The 15,719-nt window shown below is 38.1% G+C and overlaps 2 protein-coding genes across 2 annotated transcripts; one reads left to right on the top strand and one right to left on the bottom strand.

The window, feature by feature from the left end:
- Positions 1-1,274: 1,274 nt before the first annotated feature.
- On the top strand, positions 1,275-12,166 carry LOC110799748 (uncharacterized). Its single transcript, XM_056835855.1, has 2 exons — positions 1,275-2,767; positions 12,109-12,166. The coding sequence occupies exons 1-2, from the start codon at positions 1,275-1,277 to the stop codon at positions 12,164-12,166; spliced, it is 1,551 nt and encodes a 516-aa protein (XP_056691833.1).
- Positions 12,167-13,387: 1,221 nt separating this feature from the next.
- On the bottom strand, positions 13,388-15,599 carry LOC110799749 (26S proteasome regulatory subunit 6A homolog). The gene is made up of 5 exons (XM_022005021.2): positions 15,468-15,599; positions 15,021-15,139; positions 14,802-14,889; positions 14,599-14,715; positions 13,388-13,628 (listed from the first exon to the last, which is right to left on the bottom strand). The coding sequence occupies exons 1-5, from the start codon at positions 15,597-15,599 to the stop codon at positions 13,521-13,523; spliced, it is 564 nt and encodes a 187-aa protein (XP_021860713.2). The 3' UTR covers positions 13,388-13,520.
- Between the last annotated feature and the right edge of the window lie 120 nt (positions 15,600-15,719).

The following is a 15,719-nucleotide window of genomic DNA, read 5'->3' as shown; positions in this document are numbered from 1 at the left end:
CATGAATTTGGATTGTTGCAATTAGAAGTGTACGTAATAGTTAGTCAATTTCTGGAAATGTGCAAGAGTATGTGATTTTGATATCCATTAATTACTTTGTGTATGTGACCACGCCAGTGCTACGTATAGAACAACATTTACGTAAAGATAAACATATTCTTAGTTGGTAAGACATCTTAGGCAGGATCCCCTAAGGTGATGAACACATTGGTGGTATGACACATCGTGTCTCAATATTTTAGTCGGAGCTAACTAGCACGACCTAGGCTTATTCTACTCCTTTGAGTTAAAAACACTCACTGGGGGGTGTGCACACTTAAGGACTAAGACCTATTTTGGTGGTTACACCCATTAGGGTGGTAGTCTCGAACTACATTTATGGTGGAATTATCTTGTTCTCTTACCTCTAAGTAATTAATTAACTGTTAATTATGGACTGAGTGCGTGTGCTTGTTACGTGCTAGTTGTGCATGAAATGTTTTTAAGATAAAATGTTTTCCAAAGTAAGAAAAAGGTTTTCGAAAATTGTTTTACAGGGTGAAGTAGTACTTACTCAATTTCCACTGATTTGTGGTTTCTTTTCTGTATATGTTTTTTTTTCAATTTACAGGTATGCATGGCACATCATGAGCGACCGTTTCACCACATTAGTAGCAAGTTATTAGTAACGTAGATCAACTAAAGACAATCAGTTGGGTTTTATTTAATTCAGTTTGTAACGACATTTTTGGGTAGTTGGTTTAAGTTATCTAATTGTGACAATGTGGGTTTAATTATAAAGGTTGGATTATTGATAGATAACATAGCCTTACATTTGGGTTGTAGCCTAAATGTGGCGGTAATACCCTTAATTCATTATTTTATGCTTCCGCTATAAGTCTTAAACAGGTATGGAAATTGGGGGTGTTACAAGTTAGGGCGAAACATTGAGGCCTACATTGACGATATGATAGTAAAAAGAAAGCAGCGTGGAGAACACCTGGCTGATTTGAGAGAAACCTTTGAGACGCTCCGAAAATACCAGATGAGGCTGAATCTGAAGAAATGCGTCTTTGGTGTAACGCCGGAAAGTTCTTAGGATTCCTCATTGATGAAAGGGAAATTGAGGCCAATCCTGACAAAGTGCAAGCAGTGATAAACATGAGGTCTCCAAAATAAATAAAAGAGGTCCAACTCTTGACTGGATGTCTAGCGGCTCTGGGACGGTTCTTATCAAGAGCAGGTAACAAGTGTTATTATTTCTTTGGCACAATCAAGAAAAAGAGCAAGTTTGAATGGACCGAATCGCCAGAAATTGCCTTCGTCCGATTAAGGAACATCTCCACACCGTGCCACGACTTGTTAGTCCTCTTCAAGAAGAAATTTTGTACGTATATTTGGCCATCTCTAAGTGGTCCTTGAGAGTTGTGCTGTTGACGGAGAGGGGGGGAGTGCAACTCCCCGTCTACTTTGTAAGCCATGTCCTGCAAAATACAGAATCAAGATATCCTCCAATAGAGAAATTTGCACTTGCACTTTTCATGGCAAGTAAGAAGCTGCGTCCTTACTTCATGGCATACAAATTGGTGGTATACATAGACCAGCCTCTGAAACAGCCGCTCACTAAATTATACGCTGCAGGGCGCATGCTCCAATGGGCAATTGAGCTGAATGCATTTGATATCTCGTATGAACCTCGAAAAGCTATCAAGGGGCAAGAATTTGCTAATTACATTGCAGAAATGACGAGGCCGATCTTTGAAAAGAATGAGTTGACTCGTTGGACGGTGTATGTTGATGGGTCGTCCACTCAGAATGGGTGTGGAGGCGGAATAATATGTCAATCTCCTGAAGGAGACAAGTACGAATGCGCCATGCGATTCAACTTCCAAACATCCAACAACGTGACTGAATATGAATCCCTGCTAGCCGGCATTAAAATATGTAAGGCTGCCGAAGCCCAAAAAATACTGGCTTTGTCGAACTCACAGCTCATTGTAAGCCAAGTAAATGGAGACTATGAGGCAAGGGACCCCAATATGATTAAATACATGCAAGCTATGCGTCAAGAAATAGAACATTTGAAGAGTTTCGAGGCTAAGCAGATTCCCAGAACAGAGAACAATCAGGCCGACACCCTGTCAAAGCTAGCCGATTCAGCCTCTTGTGACACTCCACGTCATGTGTTTTGGGAAGTGAAAGAAAAAAGAAGCATTCAACAGGAGCTCTGCGCTCCCGTCCTAGCCATTCCCGATCGATCTTCGACTTGGATGGACGCTATCATTGCTTATAAGATAGACGGCACGCTTCCAAACGACTCCAGTCTAGCAGCCAAAATCAAGAAGAAAATCTCTTGGTTTGAATGGTGGAATGGAGTTCTGTATAAGAAATCGTTCTCCCGACCTCTTTTACGATGTGTCACTCCTGAGAAAGGGAAGGGAATTCTGGACGACCTGCATCAGGGGCTATGTAGCTCACATATAGGAGGACGAGCCCTAGCTGAGAAAGCCCTAAGAACTGGTTATTACTGGCCCACTCTGAGAGAAGACGCCCTGTCCATGGTTCAGAAATGCGACAAGTGCCAACGATTTGCTCACCTCATTCACAGGCCGGCTCACCCACTCACTCCCATTTTGAGCCCCGTTCCATTTGCTAAATGGGGGATGAACCTGTTAGGACCATACACTGCAGCCCCTGGAGGTCGGCGTTATGTGATCGTAGTTGTTGACTACTTCACCAAGTGGGTAGAGGCGGAAGCACTCAAGAATATAAGAACTTGTGATGTAAGGTTATTTATTTGGAAAAATATCATGACTCGCTTTGGAATACCACAAGCTATCGTCTTTGATAATGGGCCTCCGTTTGAGACACCTAAGCTGAAGGAATGGTTAGCAAATCACGGCATACACCGCTGTTTTGCTTCTGTAGGACGACCCCAAGCCAATGGCCAGGTCGAGGCGTTCAACAAAATAATCTCTGAGGGGAATAAGAAGAAACTGGACGAAGATAAGGGTCTATGGGCTGATGAACTGCCAAATGTCTTATGGTCAATCCGCACCACGGCTAAGAACTCCACCGGCGAAACCCCATTCTTGCTAGCCTATGGTGCCTAGGCCGTACTTCCTATAGAGATGTGTGAACCTACACTGAGTGTCATGCTATATGACGAGAATGCCAATTGGGAAATGATGAAGTTGGCCTTGGACTTTTTGCCTGAAGTTATAGGAAATGCGGCACTAAGGAAACAGCTGTACAAGATAAGGATGGCGAGGGAATACAAAAAGAAAGTCTCTAAAAGAATGCTCAAAGTGGGAGATTTAGTTCTCCGGAAAATGGAGTCTGTAGGACGAGCCAATGAGCAGGGTAAGCTGACGCCCACCTGGGAAGTACCCTATGAGATCTATGATGAAGTCAGGGAAGGAACCTACCGCATCCAAGACATGCAAGGCCGACCTATCCTACGCACCTGAAATGCAGACAATCTCAAGAAATATTTCTTCTAGAAGAATTTTGTCTTCGTCTTTAATAGAAGGATCTGTTGCTTAAAAACGACCTATGACGGTCCTGATAGGGTAGTAATCTCTCTTGTAACCGGCTAAATTCGCCTTACAAAGTTATAAATAATACTACTCTACTTGTTTCGTACTATTTATTACTTGTACGCCAAAGCCTAATCGAATAAAGGCCTAAGAAGTGGCCCAGATTAGCAAACATTTCCAAGCCTAATTGATTGAAGCCTAAGAAGTGGCCCAGATTAGCATAAGTATAGGCTGATCACCTATCAAAATTCTGAAAATCGTTCTCCAAAAACGAACGTTTCTTTCTAAGGCACCTAGGATTAATCCTATCTGTCGCGGCATAAATCACGCCGCTACCAATTTTAAGACGGGGGAAAACCCCCAAAATAATCATCGTTTTCTTAAAACGGACGTCATCATTATCTTAAAACAAATGTCTATTTTTCTAAGGCACCTAGGATTACTCCTATCTGCGGCGGCATAAATCATGGCGCTACTAACATAAGACGGGGGAAAACCCCGAAACCAACCATTGTTTTCTTGAAACGAACGTCATCGTTCTCTTCAAACGAATGTGTATTCTTCTAAGGCACCTAGGATTACTCCTATCTGCCGCGACATAAATTACGCCGCTACCAATTTTAAGACGGGGGAAAACCACCAAAACAACCATTGTTTTCTTGAAACGAACGTCATCTTTCTCTTTAAACGAGTTTCTATTCTTCTAAGGCACCTAGGATTACTCCTATCTGCCGCGGCATAACTCATGCCGCTACCAACTTAAGACGAGGGTAAACCCCCAAAACAATCATCGTTTTCTTAAAACGGAAGTCATCGTTCTCTTAAAATAAATGTCTATTTTTCTAAGGCACCTAGGATTACTCCTATCTGCCGCGGCATAAGTCATGCTGCTACCAACTTAAGACTGGGGCAAACCCCCAAGCCAACCATTGTTTTCTTGAAACGAACGTCATCGTTCTCTTCAAACGAATGTCTATTCTTCTAAGGTACCTAGGATTACTCCAATCTGCAGCGGCATAAATCACGCCGCCACCAATATTAAGAAGGGGGCAAACCCCCAAAACAATCATTGTTTTCTTGAAATGAACGTCATCGTCCTCTTCAAACAAATGTCTATTCTTCTCAGGCACCTAGGATTACTCCTATCTGCCGTGGCATAAATCACGCCCCTACCAATTTTAAGACGGGGGTAAACCCCCAAAACAATCATCGTTTTCTTAAAACGGAAGTCATCGTTCTCTTAAAACGAATGTCTTTTTTCTATGGCACCTAGGATTACTCCTATCTGTCGCGGCATAACTCATGCCGCTACCAACTTAAGACGGGGCAAACCCCAAAATAAACCATCGCTTTCTTAAAACGGACGTCATTGTTCTCTTAAAACGAATGTCTATTTTTCTAAGGCACCTAGGATTACTCCTATCTGCCGCGGCATAAATCATGCCGCTACCAACTTAAGACGGGGGCAAACCCCCAAACCAACCATTGTTTTCTTGAAACGAACGTCATCGTTCTCTTAAAACGAATGTCTATTTTTCTAAGGCACCTAGGATTACTCCTATCTGTCGCGGCATAACTCATGCCGCTACCAACTTAAGACGGGGGCAATCCCCCAAATCAACCATCGTTTTCTTAATACGGACGTCATTGTTCTTTTAAAACGAATGTCTATTTTTCTAAGGCACCTAGGATTACTCCTATCTGTCGCGGGATAAATCATGCCGCTACCAACTTAAGACGGGAGAAAAACCCTAAAACAACCATTGTTTTCTTGAAACGAAAGTCATCGTTCTCTTCAAAAGAATGTCTATTCTTCTAAGGCACCTAGGATTACTCCTATCTGTCGCGGCATAAATCACGCCGCTACCAATTTTAAGACGGGGGCAAACCCCAAAAACAATCATCGTTTTCTTGAAACGAACATCATCGTTTTCTTCAAACGAATGTCTATTCTTCTAAGGCACCTAGGATTACTCCTATTTTCCGCGAAATAAATCACGCCGCTCCCAATTTTAAGACGGGGGCAAACCCCCAAAACAATCATCATTTTCTTAAAACAGACGTCATCGTTTTCTTAAAACGAACGTCTATTTTTCCAAGTCACCTAGGATTACTCCTAACTGCCGCGGCATAAATCATGCCGCTTCCAATTTGAGACGGGGGCAAACTCCAAATGACCATCGTTTTCTTAAAACGACGGTTTCTTTTTCCAAGGCACATAGGATTACTCCTATCTGTCGCGGCATGAAAAATGCCGCTATCAAATTAAGACGGGGGAAAACTCCAAAAAACCATCGTTTTCTTAAAACGACTGTTTGTTTTTCAAGGCAAAAACCGCTCAACAATCCCCATACCCAAGTTCAGCGGCAATCATACTGATTGATTGACTTGCGTCAATTAATCAACTAAAATAACCTTGGGCGTGGGAGTCTTGTTCAGTGACTTAGAAACGCCTCCTCTGGGGCACAAGGGTAGACGTCCACCAACTTACAGAACATACAAAAATGTAGAGAAGGCATTTAAAAGTCTCAAATAAAAACATTAACATAAAAAGGTGACGAATCACCACTTGTCTGCGCTCAAAACGGCGCCAAATCCAACAAAAATTAAAAATTATCCAAACAAAGGCCCTAGGCGTTAAACAGAACTAAAATTATTCATTACAGACGCTCACTGCGCCATAAAAGAAGGGGAGTTAGGGTTGAGCAGCGGCGGAGTTGGCAGAAGTCGACGCGTCCACACCATTTGGACCGTCGGTAGCAGGCTTTGGGGCTGGCTGTAATACCTCGTATTTTTCTATTATTATAAATATATTTTATTATATTTATAAAGCATTTCGTTGTATTTTTATAAATTAATTTCATTTAATGAGAATTAAATTCGCTTTTTATTTTAATTAATTAAATATTAATTATTTCAAAAACCGTATTTTTTTTAAATAAATTCAATGAATTTATTTAATCGGGAATTGTTGGGTCGTATTTCAAAAACGAATTTAATTTAATTAAGGCCCAGTTGTTTGCCATAATCAAACCCAACAAAAGCTTGCAAGAATTAAATTCAACTAAGCCCAAAAAGCAAGCCCAACCTTAAACCCTAATACCTAACCCATGAAGGGATGAGAACCTATAAATACCCCTCCCCTTCATGAGATCCCCTAACTTAAAAATTCTGAATTTTGCTCTCCTCTCTCCTCTCTTACCTCTCCTCTTCGTCCGGCCCTTTCTTGAGCCACAAGGCACGAGCCGTGCCCTTGTGCTTGTGTCCAGCCGCGCCTCATGCGCACCCCTCTTTCTCCCTCTCGTCGCGTCGCATCCCCGTAGCGCCCAGCACTCGTGCACGAGGCCGCTGCTGCTGCTGCTTGTTGTGCGCACTCGCGTGCTCGCCCCTTGCTCGCCCTCGTCCCGCGTCCCGTTGCAGCACAACAACAGTGTTGTGTGTGCGCGCGTTGTGTCCCGCCTGTGCCCAGCACCCCTTGTCTGCCCTTCCGCGCACGCTGTGCCTCGTGTGTGTGCCTTGCTGTGCCCAGCGCCCTCGTCGCCCCTCGCCTGCCCTTGCGCGCGCACCACTGCTGCTTGCGGTGCGTGTTGCGTGTGTTGTTGTTGAATTGTTCGTGCGACGCACACGCACACAACACGAATAATTGGTGTGTGTGTGTGTGTTGCCAATTGGAAAGATCAAATTTTGTTTTCAAAATTATTAATTTTCAGTTTTAAATTGATTAAGTATTGTGCTTAAATTTAATTATTGGATTGTTTGACTAAAACGGTTATGAACACCGTATTGGGTTCGTATTTTGTTTTAATTAAAGAGATTGGTTTTGATGATTTAAATTATGATTTTCAGATTTAATAAGTTTATAAAGTGTTGATTTTTGAAGTCAAAACATGTTTTCGGATTTAACCATTGTTAGGGTTTCGATTTCAAATCGATTGACCGATTGATTCACATAATTTAATGACAATTTAAATTATGGGAATCAACCTAAATTTTCAGATTGACTATAAGCTTTAAAAATTTGGTTTTTAAGGGTTTTAAAGCGAAAAAGTCAATGTTTTTATGCTAGGACTTGAGTTGACTATTTGAGACTATTAAATTACCAATTAATGATTGAATTCTAACTAAATTAAGAGTTTTAGTTTCTTAAATAGTTGCTGGAAATTTAGTAAACATGGATAATAATTTAATTCTCTTATTTTGTTTTATAGGAGTTGATTTCTAGTGAGTCGTGATTCGCACAGTGGCCCCCGTACTTAGGTATTCCAGGTACGTACAAGACTAGGGTGACCACCCATCCCTTGAGGACTTTGTGAAATGTATTGAATGCGAATCATGTGAACTTATATGTTATGAATTCATGTTTGATGATTGGGAATGATTATGTTGTTATGAATTCATGTTTAATGTTGAGAACAAGCATGTTATTATTATTGTTGAATCTATATGAACGAGCATGTTATAAGTGAATTATGCTTTATAGATTCTATTGAACTATAATGTTATGGACTTTTATAATCGTTGAATTATGTCAAGCATGTTGTTCAAGTTGGTTTGCATGTATGAGTATTGCGCATGCAAGTTATTATTATTACGGAAATTTCATGAAATGCCCTCGAGTTTTGCCATAATTCACCAAACGCCCATCAAGTTTCAATAATTCATAAAATACCCCTCACAATTTGTACAAATACCCAACATACCCTTACTAATAACGGGTCGTTAGTCCGCCGTTAGCCAAGTTTCCAATTCACCCAAATGCCCCTAGTCTGAAACTTATTTCACCAAATGCCCCTATTATGAAACTTATTTCACCAAATGCCCCAAATTTAAATATAGCTATTATGATGTTCCGACGGCTAGTTTTTGTGTTTGAAAACTGGTTCTTGGTCATGGTTGGCTATAAAAACCCCTTTGCTGAATGGTTCTTGTATTTTAGATGTTATTTTACTTTACTTTGCTAATTTCATAAGATTTGTGTCATGAGTTTTCTTTCAAAATCATCTTCCACACCCAATGAGTCCACATATATTAGGGTACCTAACAAATTTTGTTATTGTAGTAGGAATGGAGGTTGAAGTGGTGTTCCACAAGCTCTTCTGGATAGCTGCTAATGCTTTTTGGGGTAGTTTTTTGCACATCTGTTTTGATCTTGCACATATTCATTGAGTAGAAAATAACATTAAATGTAGTTGGTGCAAAGATGTTTTGTAAGTGAAGCTAAAAACAGAAATGCTTCCCAGTTTGGTATTTTGTGCAGATTATGCAACATCAATTATTTATGAAATGTGAATTTGTTTCTCATTACTTGTGTTTACTTTATAATTACAAATAGTAAAATTACAAACATCAATATCCCCATTTGTATTACAACTTTGACTACTTTTGTTGTTGTTTTAGCTTCTTCTTCATTTGCTTCAATTCTTCTTGCATCTTACTGTTTCGCCTGTTTTCAATACTTTCTCCTTCGTCTAAGCTTCCCCCGCATTGTCCTTCGTGTTGTTTCCCCTTGTTTTCTTGCTCAACTACTCCCTTGCACCATCTCAGATCGTTTTAAGGATCACACTTGTAGTACAACCTTTGTGGATCGAGTGTTGTATCAGAGCTTCGAATGACAAATTTCCTACCACAATAACAAAATTTGGTAGGTACTCTAATATATGTGGACTCGACCATTGGGTGTGGATGATGATTTTGAAAGAAAACTCATGACAAAAATCTTATGAAATTAGCAAAGCAAATCAAAATAACATCTAACTTACAAGAACCATTCAGCAAAGGGGCTTTTATAGTCAACCGTGACCAACAACTACCCTTCAAACACAAAAACTAGTCGCTGAAACATCAAAATAGCTATATTTAAGTTTGGGGCATTTGGTGAAATAAGTTTCACAATAGGGGCATTTGGTGAAATAAGTTTCAGAATAGGGGCTTTTGGGTGAATTGGAAACTTGGCTAACGGCAGACTAACGGTCCGTTATTAGTAAGGGTATGTTTGGTATTTGTACGAATTGTGAAGGGTATTTTATGAATTATTGAAACTTGATGGGCGTTTGGTGAATTATGGCAAAACTCGGGGGCATTTCATGAAATATCCGTTATTATTATTATGCTTTAGTACGGGATGTCTAGCATAATTATTGAGACAGTCGAATATTGCCAGTGAGCAATATATATTCTACCAAAGGGGTAGAATATGCTAGAGAGTCTATGTGCATTGAATTAAGGACAATTCTTGCTAAGGGCACACCCCGCTTATTAATAGGTAATGTCGGGTTATCTCAAACAGTGTTTTTGAGAAGGAACAATGGGAGTAATTTCACTTGATTCTTGTTTTGATCACAAGTCCTAAAGAAGTAAAATATTAAAGAGTCATTGTTGAATTGTTTAATTGTTCAATTGTTTGTATGTTGTGTCTCGAGTCGCCTTGAACATAATATACTAATTAACGTAAAGTGTAACCCAAAGAGCTTCAAAACTCTTGGAACGTATATACCTTGAGTATGAACAATGGGGGGAGTCTTGCCGGAAAACTTTTACTCCTAGAATGATACAAGACGTTGTTTCATTCTCTTTTATGCCGTTGTGCATTGGAATTCCTGTCGGTATGGCCCGACTGTCGGTAGTAGCCCGACTTATTTTGGTGTATGGTTGGCTCCCATCACCCTCTCTTTCCTTTTGAGGATACATTACTTTACCCGTTCGAAGCTACTTTTTATTAATCTGTGAGTCAAGAGTCGTGCCTCGTGTCGAGTCTTGTCTCCATGTTTACTTGTTTATTTTATGGCTTTTCCATGTTGATTTTTTAATTGTCGAGTGAAGCATGTTAGGATAGAATGTTATTCTAGCTTGTTCGTACTCAGCTTTTGCTGACTTCGTGCTTCATGTCTTCTGGTCATGGCCTTTGCCTTAATGACCCTATGATGATCCATCAATTGCATTTGCGTTGTTGGGGAGTAGATTTTCAATGAAGCAGGTTTGTAGAGATAACTTGCGGGAGAAGTTATCATGGGATTCGAGTTGAGAGTTTTATGCTTCCGTATTTTATAAACTGTATTTATTTTTATTTACAGTCATGACTAGTACTACTATTTCCAGTTAATGGATTTCAAACGGTTTGTTTTAGTTCGGGCCTCAACGGTTCCAAATTGTTTTAATGACCATTAAGTATTTATTTGATATGTTTGAAAGTTAGTTAATTCCGCTGCGTAATTCTGGTAAATAGCCTTAGCCGTTATCACAGTGGCGGTAATATCTTGGTAATTCCTGTGTTTTATGTCGGAAAATGTTTTATAAAAAGCAAGGAATTATTAGGGGGTTACAAAGTGGTATTTGCAGAGCTCTAGTTTGAGAGCTGCTTCGCATTAATTAATAGTGCAAAGTGGTAACTCCTTAAACTACGATTGCGGAACTTTAGGATTTTCGAAAACTATTTTCCTAAAGTCAAAACGTTATTTATGAGTACTCAAAATTTTGATAAGCCAAATACCAATTATTTCTAGTTTTTGAAATTATTTTAAATTTCGAATTATTTTTGGAATTTCCGAAATATTTTCGGATATTTCATAAAATAAAAAATAAAAATTAATTTTATTTTCGGAATCTCCGAATTTTCGAAATAATAATAATAATAATAATAAGAATAATAATAATATATTCTTTCAAAATTTCTGAATTAATTATTTAATTAATTATTTAATTCTTTCAAATTATTGTGAAAATAATCGAATTAATTAAATTATTCGAGTAATTATTTTAAATTTTCGATTTTAATTTCTAATAAGTTCGCGTATATTAGAAGTTGTTTATTTAAATAAATTTCGAAATTTTTTAAAATTCTTTCTAAGTGAGGAATTGGTAGAATAAGAAGGATTAATTAGTCTAAGTATGTGTTGTCTAAGTATGCCTTTCTAATCAAGGGTTTATGTGATTATGCCTTGATGATGTGATCTTTTAATTAAAGTTTGATCATGTTTTGTTTTCTTTATGTGATTAATTGCATCACGAATCATGATTAAGCATGTACTTGTGCATTGAAAATTGTATGGCTCAACGAACTTACTTTGTTTTGGAACACTTTTAGTAAGACTTTGTAGTTGTTAACTTTCAGGATTAAGATGTTGATTTCAAAGTACGCAAATCTAGGAAACCTAGAGAATCTAGACTGTGAGACCCCACACATTTATGTCAAGAAGATTGAGTTTGCCTGCAATTACTTTGCTTCAGTGAAGAACCTACCTGAGTTGAGAAAGAAAGATGTTATGGCAGAAATGGTTATTCATTGCTTACCGTCCAAGAACCCATACATAGAGCTTAAGAATCGATTTCGGGATATGCATATGAAAAATGGTATTCTTAATTACTACAAGTATGGTACTCCAGATGGTAGATGGAGATATGATTTGGAGATTATGACTACGATTATAGAGCTCACAGAGGAATGTTTTGATGATGGTAAGACGGTAGAGAACATCAACCTTACAGGATTAGATCATGATACAGAGACTCAGATGGATGAGGACAGTGATGATGACGTTGTTGAGATTGAGAACCCTAACCCTATCATTCCTGAACCCACTATTGAGATCTCCAGTGACACAGAAATTGAGCCTGAAGTCAACAATGATGAGGTAAACAGTGTGTTACAGTAAAACAATGAGGATATGGAGGATGAGTCTGATCCAGAGGAAGACTTTGATGATTTTGAAGACCATGAGCCCTCTTCACCTGTTTGTAAGGGTGGCTGGATAGTTGAGTAGCATTTTAATCTTTGTAATAGCTAGTGCCTAGATTGAGTGAAGAAATAAAGTAGTACACTACTATTTATGGCTTTAGTAGTTTAGTTTTGTGGTTTCCGAATAAAGTACGATCCAAAGGATGTATTATTTTTCCATTGAAGTAATAAGAATCTAGAATTCCTTCTTATATCCTTAATTCTAAGTCTATACTATCTTTGAGCGATTATCGCAAAAGGAATTTTATGCATTTCTTCAATGAAATTATACTTGCAAGGTGGTTCAATCTTTCACCACTTGAACTTTGTAATGCGGACTAAGGGGAAAAGCGGTCCATAAACAGGCGCCTATCTGGCCTAGGGTCCGATTTTTTTTCTGTATGTGCACCAATTGAATGACTAGCTAGTGCAATGTGTTTGTAAGGCAGTGTCCAACCTCAGTTGTTAAAGTCAGTCTTTTGCTTTATTCAGGAGAAGGGAAATGACTACCCAAGGAATTGCCGACGTCACTAGTAGAAAAAACCCTATTTGCGACGCGGGTAAAACAGGCTATTTGCAGCATTTTTGAGCGCTGCAATTGTGATGGCTGCAAATAGGTATACTTTTTTTGCAGCGCTCACAAACGCTGCAAATAGTTGATTAATTACAACGCATATGGACCTGTATAAGCTGCAAATAGTTGATTAATTACAGCGCGTATGGACCTGTATAAGTTGTAAATAGTTGATTAATTGCAGCGCATATGGACCTGTATAAGTTGCAAATAGTTGATTAATTACTACGCATGTAGACCTGTATAAGCTGCAAATAAATGGTAATTACGACATTTTGTTTCAGCACACGCGTTGTAATTAGTTGTCATTTGCAGCGCATATTCATTATACGCGTTGAAAATATATATATATACATATATATATATATATATACATATATATATATATATACATACATATATATATATATGTATATATATATATATATATATATATATATATATATTATAATAAAAACATTTTAAATAGTTTAATATAAAGTTGCAGAAATTTCGCCATAGTTTCCCTATAATTTTGTGAATCCCGGTCAAAACGGGAATTTATATAAAAACCTGTATATAATACATAGCATACATATATTCTCCAACATCCATATATGTTACAACTAGCTAGCATCCAAAATCATAATACATTTCAATGCACATACATAACATCCATTAAATATATTCTAGAAAACAAAAACATACAATATATATTACGTCTAGATCGACCCCAAACTCATTCGGCGGCATCCATCAAATACTTGTCCTTAAAATGCTTTGCCCATTGTTCTTGAGTTTCTTCTAACTCCTCATTAGAGTACGGGATTGCTCTTTGTACATAACCCTTCAAAAATCTTAAACTTTATTAGTTACTAGGAAGTTAGTTTGAAAAACAAAAACTTGGTATTAGCTAGCTAGAAAATAAAATTGAATCTTATAACTAAAATTTATAAGTGTCTTCACATGCCTTAGACAAATTATCCTTGTATTCATTGTATACTGTTACAATATCATGCATGTACTTCATCACATAATAACCACTATCAACTGCGTCTTATGTGTTATAATAAGGTTATAATAAGGTTATAAATTTATAGTGCACATTAGCTAAAGGGAAATGTGTGGATGATGATAGTAGTTTGATGGCAGTCTTATGTGTTTAAACTGTTGGTTAATTGTACATTCTTCACCTCGGTTTGTTGGCACTACGATTAAGGATGAACTTTGCCTAGTTCTATTGTAATATTGGGCTGCATACCAAACCCTAGCCCAGGTACAATTTCACGCCTCAATAAATAAATGTATTCAAACTGTTAAAAGTGTACTACTAAAAGAATCCTCGTTGGATAAAGAAGAGGACTGCAAAACGTGTCTCAGAGAGTGCAGCATGGGGATCACATGTGAAATCTTTATTTAGCTTATTTGCCTGCTTTCAACTTGCAAAAGGCCTTAAGGCTATGGCTTTTTTTTATGTTATTAGTAGTCGAATTATCACACAAACACCCTTGCAGACCAGAACCAAGAGAGGGAACACACAGGAACTAGAACTAAATATTCTCTGTATTCCCACAGAAAAGATGAGCTCTCTCCGAATGCCTAAAACGGATCCTTTCAGGCATATTTCAGTCAGATTTCAGGCCCTTACTTTTCAAACTAATCCTTTTTAGGAATAAAAAAGACAGAGGGGTTCATATTAATTCCACAACCAGTCTCAAAGAACTCCTAAAACACCATAAGATAGATTATTAAAGCCTAAACAAATAACCCCGTTCTAATATTTTAGAGACTACTAATATTATTTCTAGAATGAATACCTGAAGAATCCGTGCCCTGGCCTCCTCAGTAGGGTGAGGGAATTCAATTTTACGGTCGAGCCGACCAGACCGCATGACTGGGTCCAGAATATCAGCCCTGTTGGTTGCGGCAATGACCTGAATTATATATTATATACATATGAGAACACACTAATACCGTATATATAAGCGTCACAAGAAAAAATAAAACTATATGTACATACCTTAATCCTTTCATCACTACTGAAACCATCAAGTTGATTTAGCAACTCTAACATAGTTCGTTGCACTTCCCTGTCACCACTCACTTCACTGCAGTCCAACAAGCTCAGAGTTAGCCTAAATCACCTTCTCGCATATGACATTATGACTTATTGTTGCTCTTAGTTTCTTCTATCAGTTTACACAGAAGTAGTCCACAGAATGATGAGAGAGTTGCTTACCTGTCAAACCGCTTAGTACTAGTGGCATCAATTTCATCAATAAATATGATCCAAGGAGCCTTCTCTTTTGCAAGTTCAAAAGCATCACGTACAAGCTTTGCTCCGTCTCCAATAAACATCTAAAATCATTGAAAACAAGAAACTCAGACAACATGTACATTACACCATTGCAAAGATGTTGATGATCTGCCAAAAATTTAAAAATGCATCATGCATAACAGGTTTAAAAAATAACTTCAGCCTTTTGCTACAAAACCACTGGTCCACAGTTATTATAATCAGGAGATCAGTTAGCTGGGAAATTCTTAAAGGTCAAAGTATCAAGCGATGGAAACACAGTAAACGTGTATCTCAACAGGAGCCACATAAATCAAACAATGTCAATTATTAAAGGGGTTGATATTAACCAATAAAATTCCAATTTAATCTATATCTAAATTAGCCAACGTAATCTTGAGTTTCAAACAATGAATCCCAGAGGCGAAAATCCCTAAAGAACCATTTTATTCCAATCCTTTTTCTCATTGCTGGAGATACAGAAAGATGACTTATGTCTCTTAAAGCATCAAACAGCCTCATCAAAAATGGCCAACGCTTATTAGGCTAGTAAGATGACGAGTTGATAATTTAAAGAAATTTCAAAGTAGGTTAAGCCAGTAAATTGGACCATAAATTGCAGGATATTAATTCATGCCATAG

Source organism: Spinacia oleracea, chromosome 2 (genome assembly GCF_020520425.1).
Source record: "Spinacia oleracea cultivar Varoflay chromosome 2, BTI_SOV_V1, whole genome shotgun sequence".
NCBI lineage: Eukaryota > Viridiplantae > Streptophyta > Magnoliopsida > Caryophyllales > Amaranthaceae > Spinacia > Spinacia oleracea.
The sequence above is the reverse complement of the archived record's forward strand: the minus strand, read 5'-3'. Positions and strand labels throughout refer to the sequence as shown.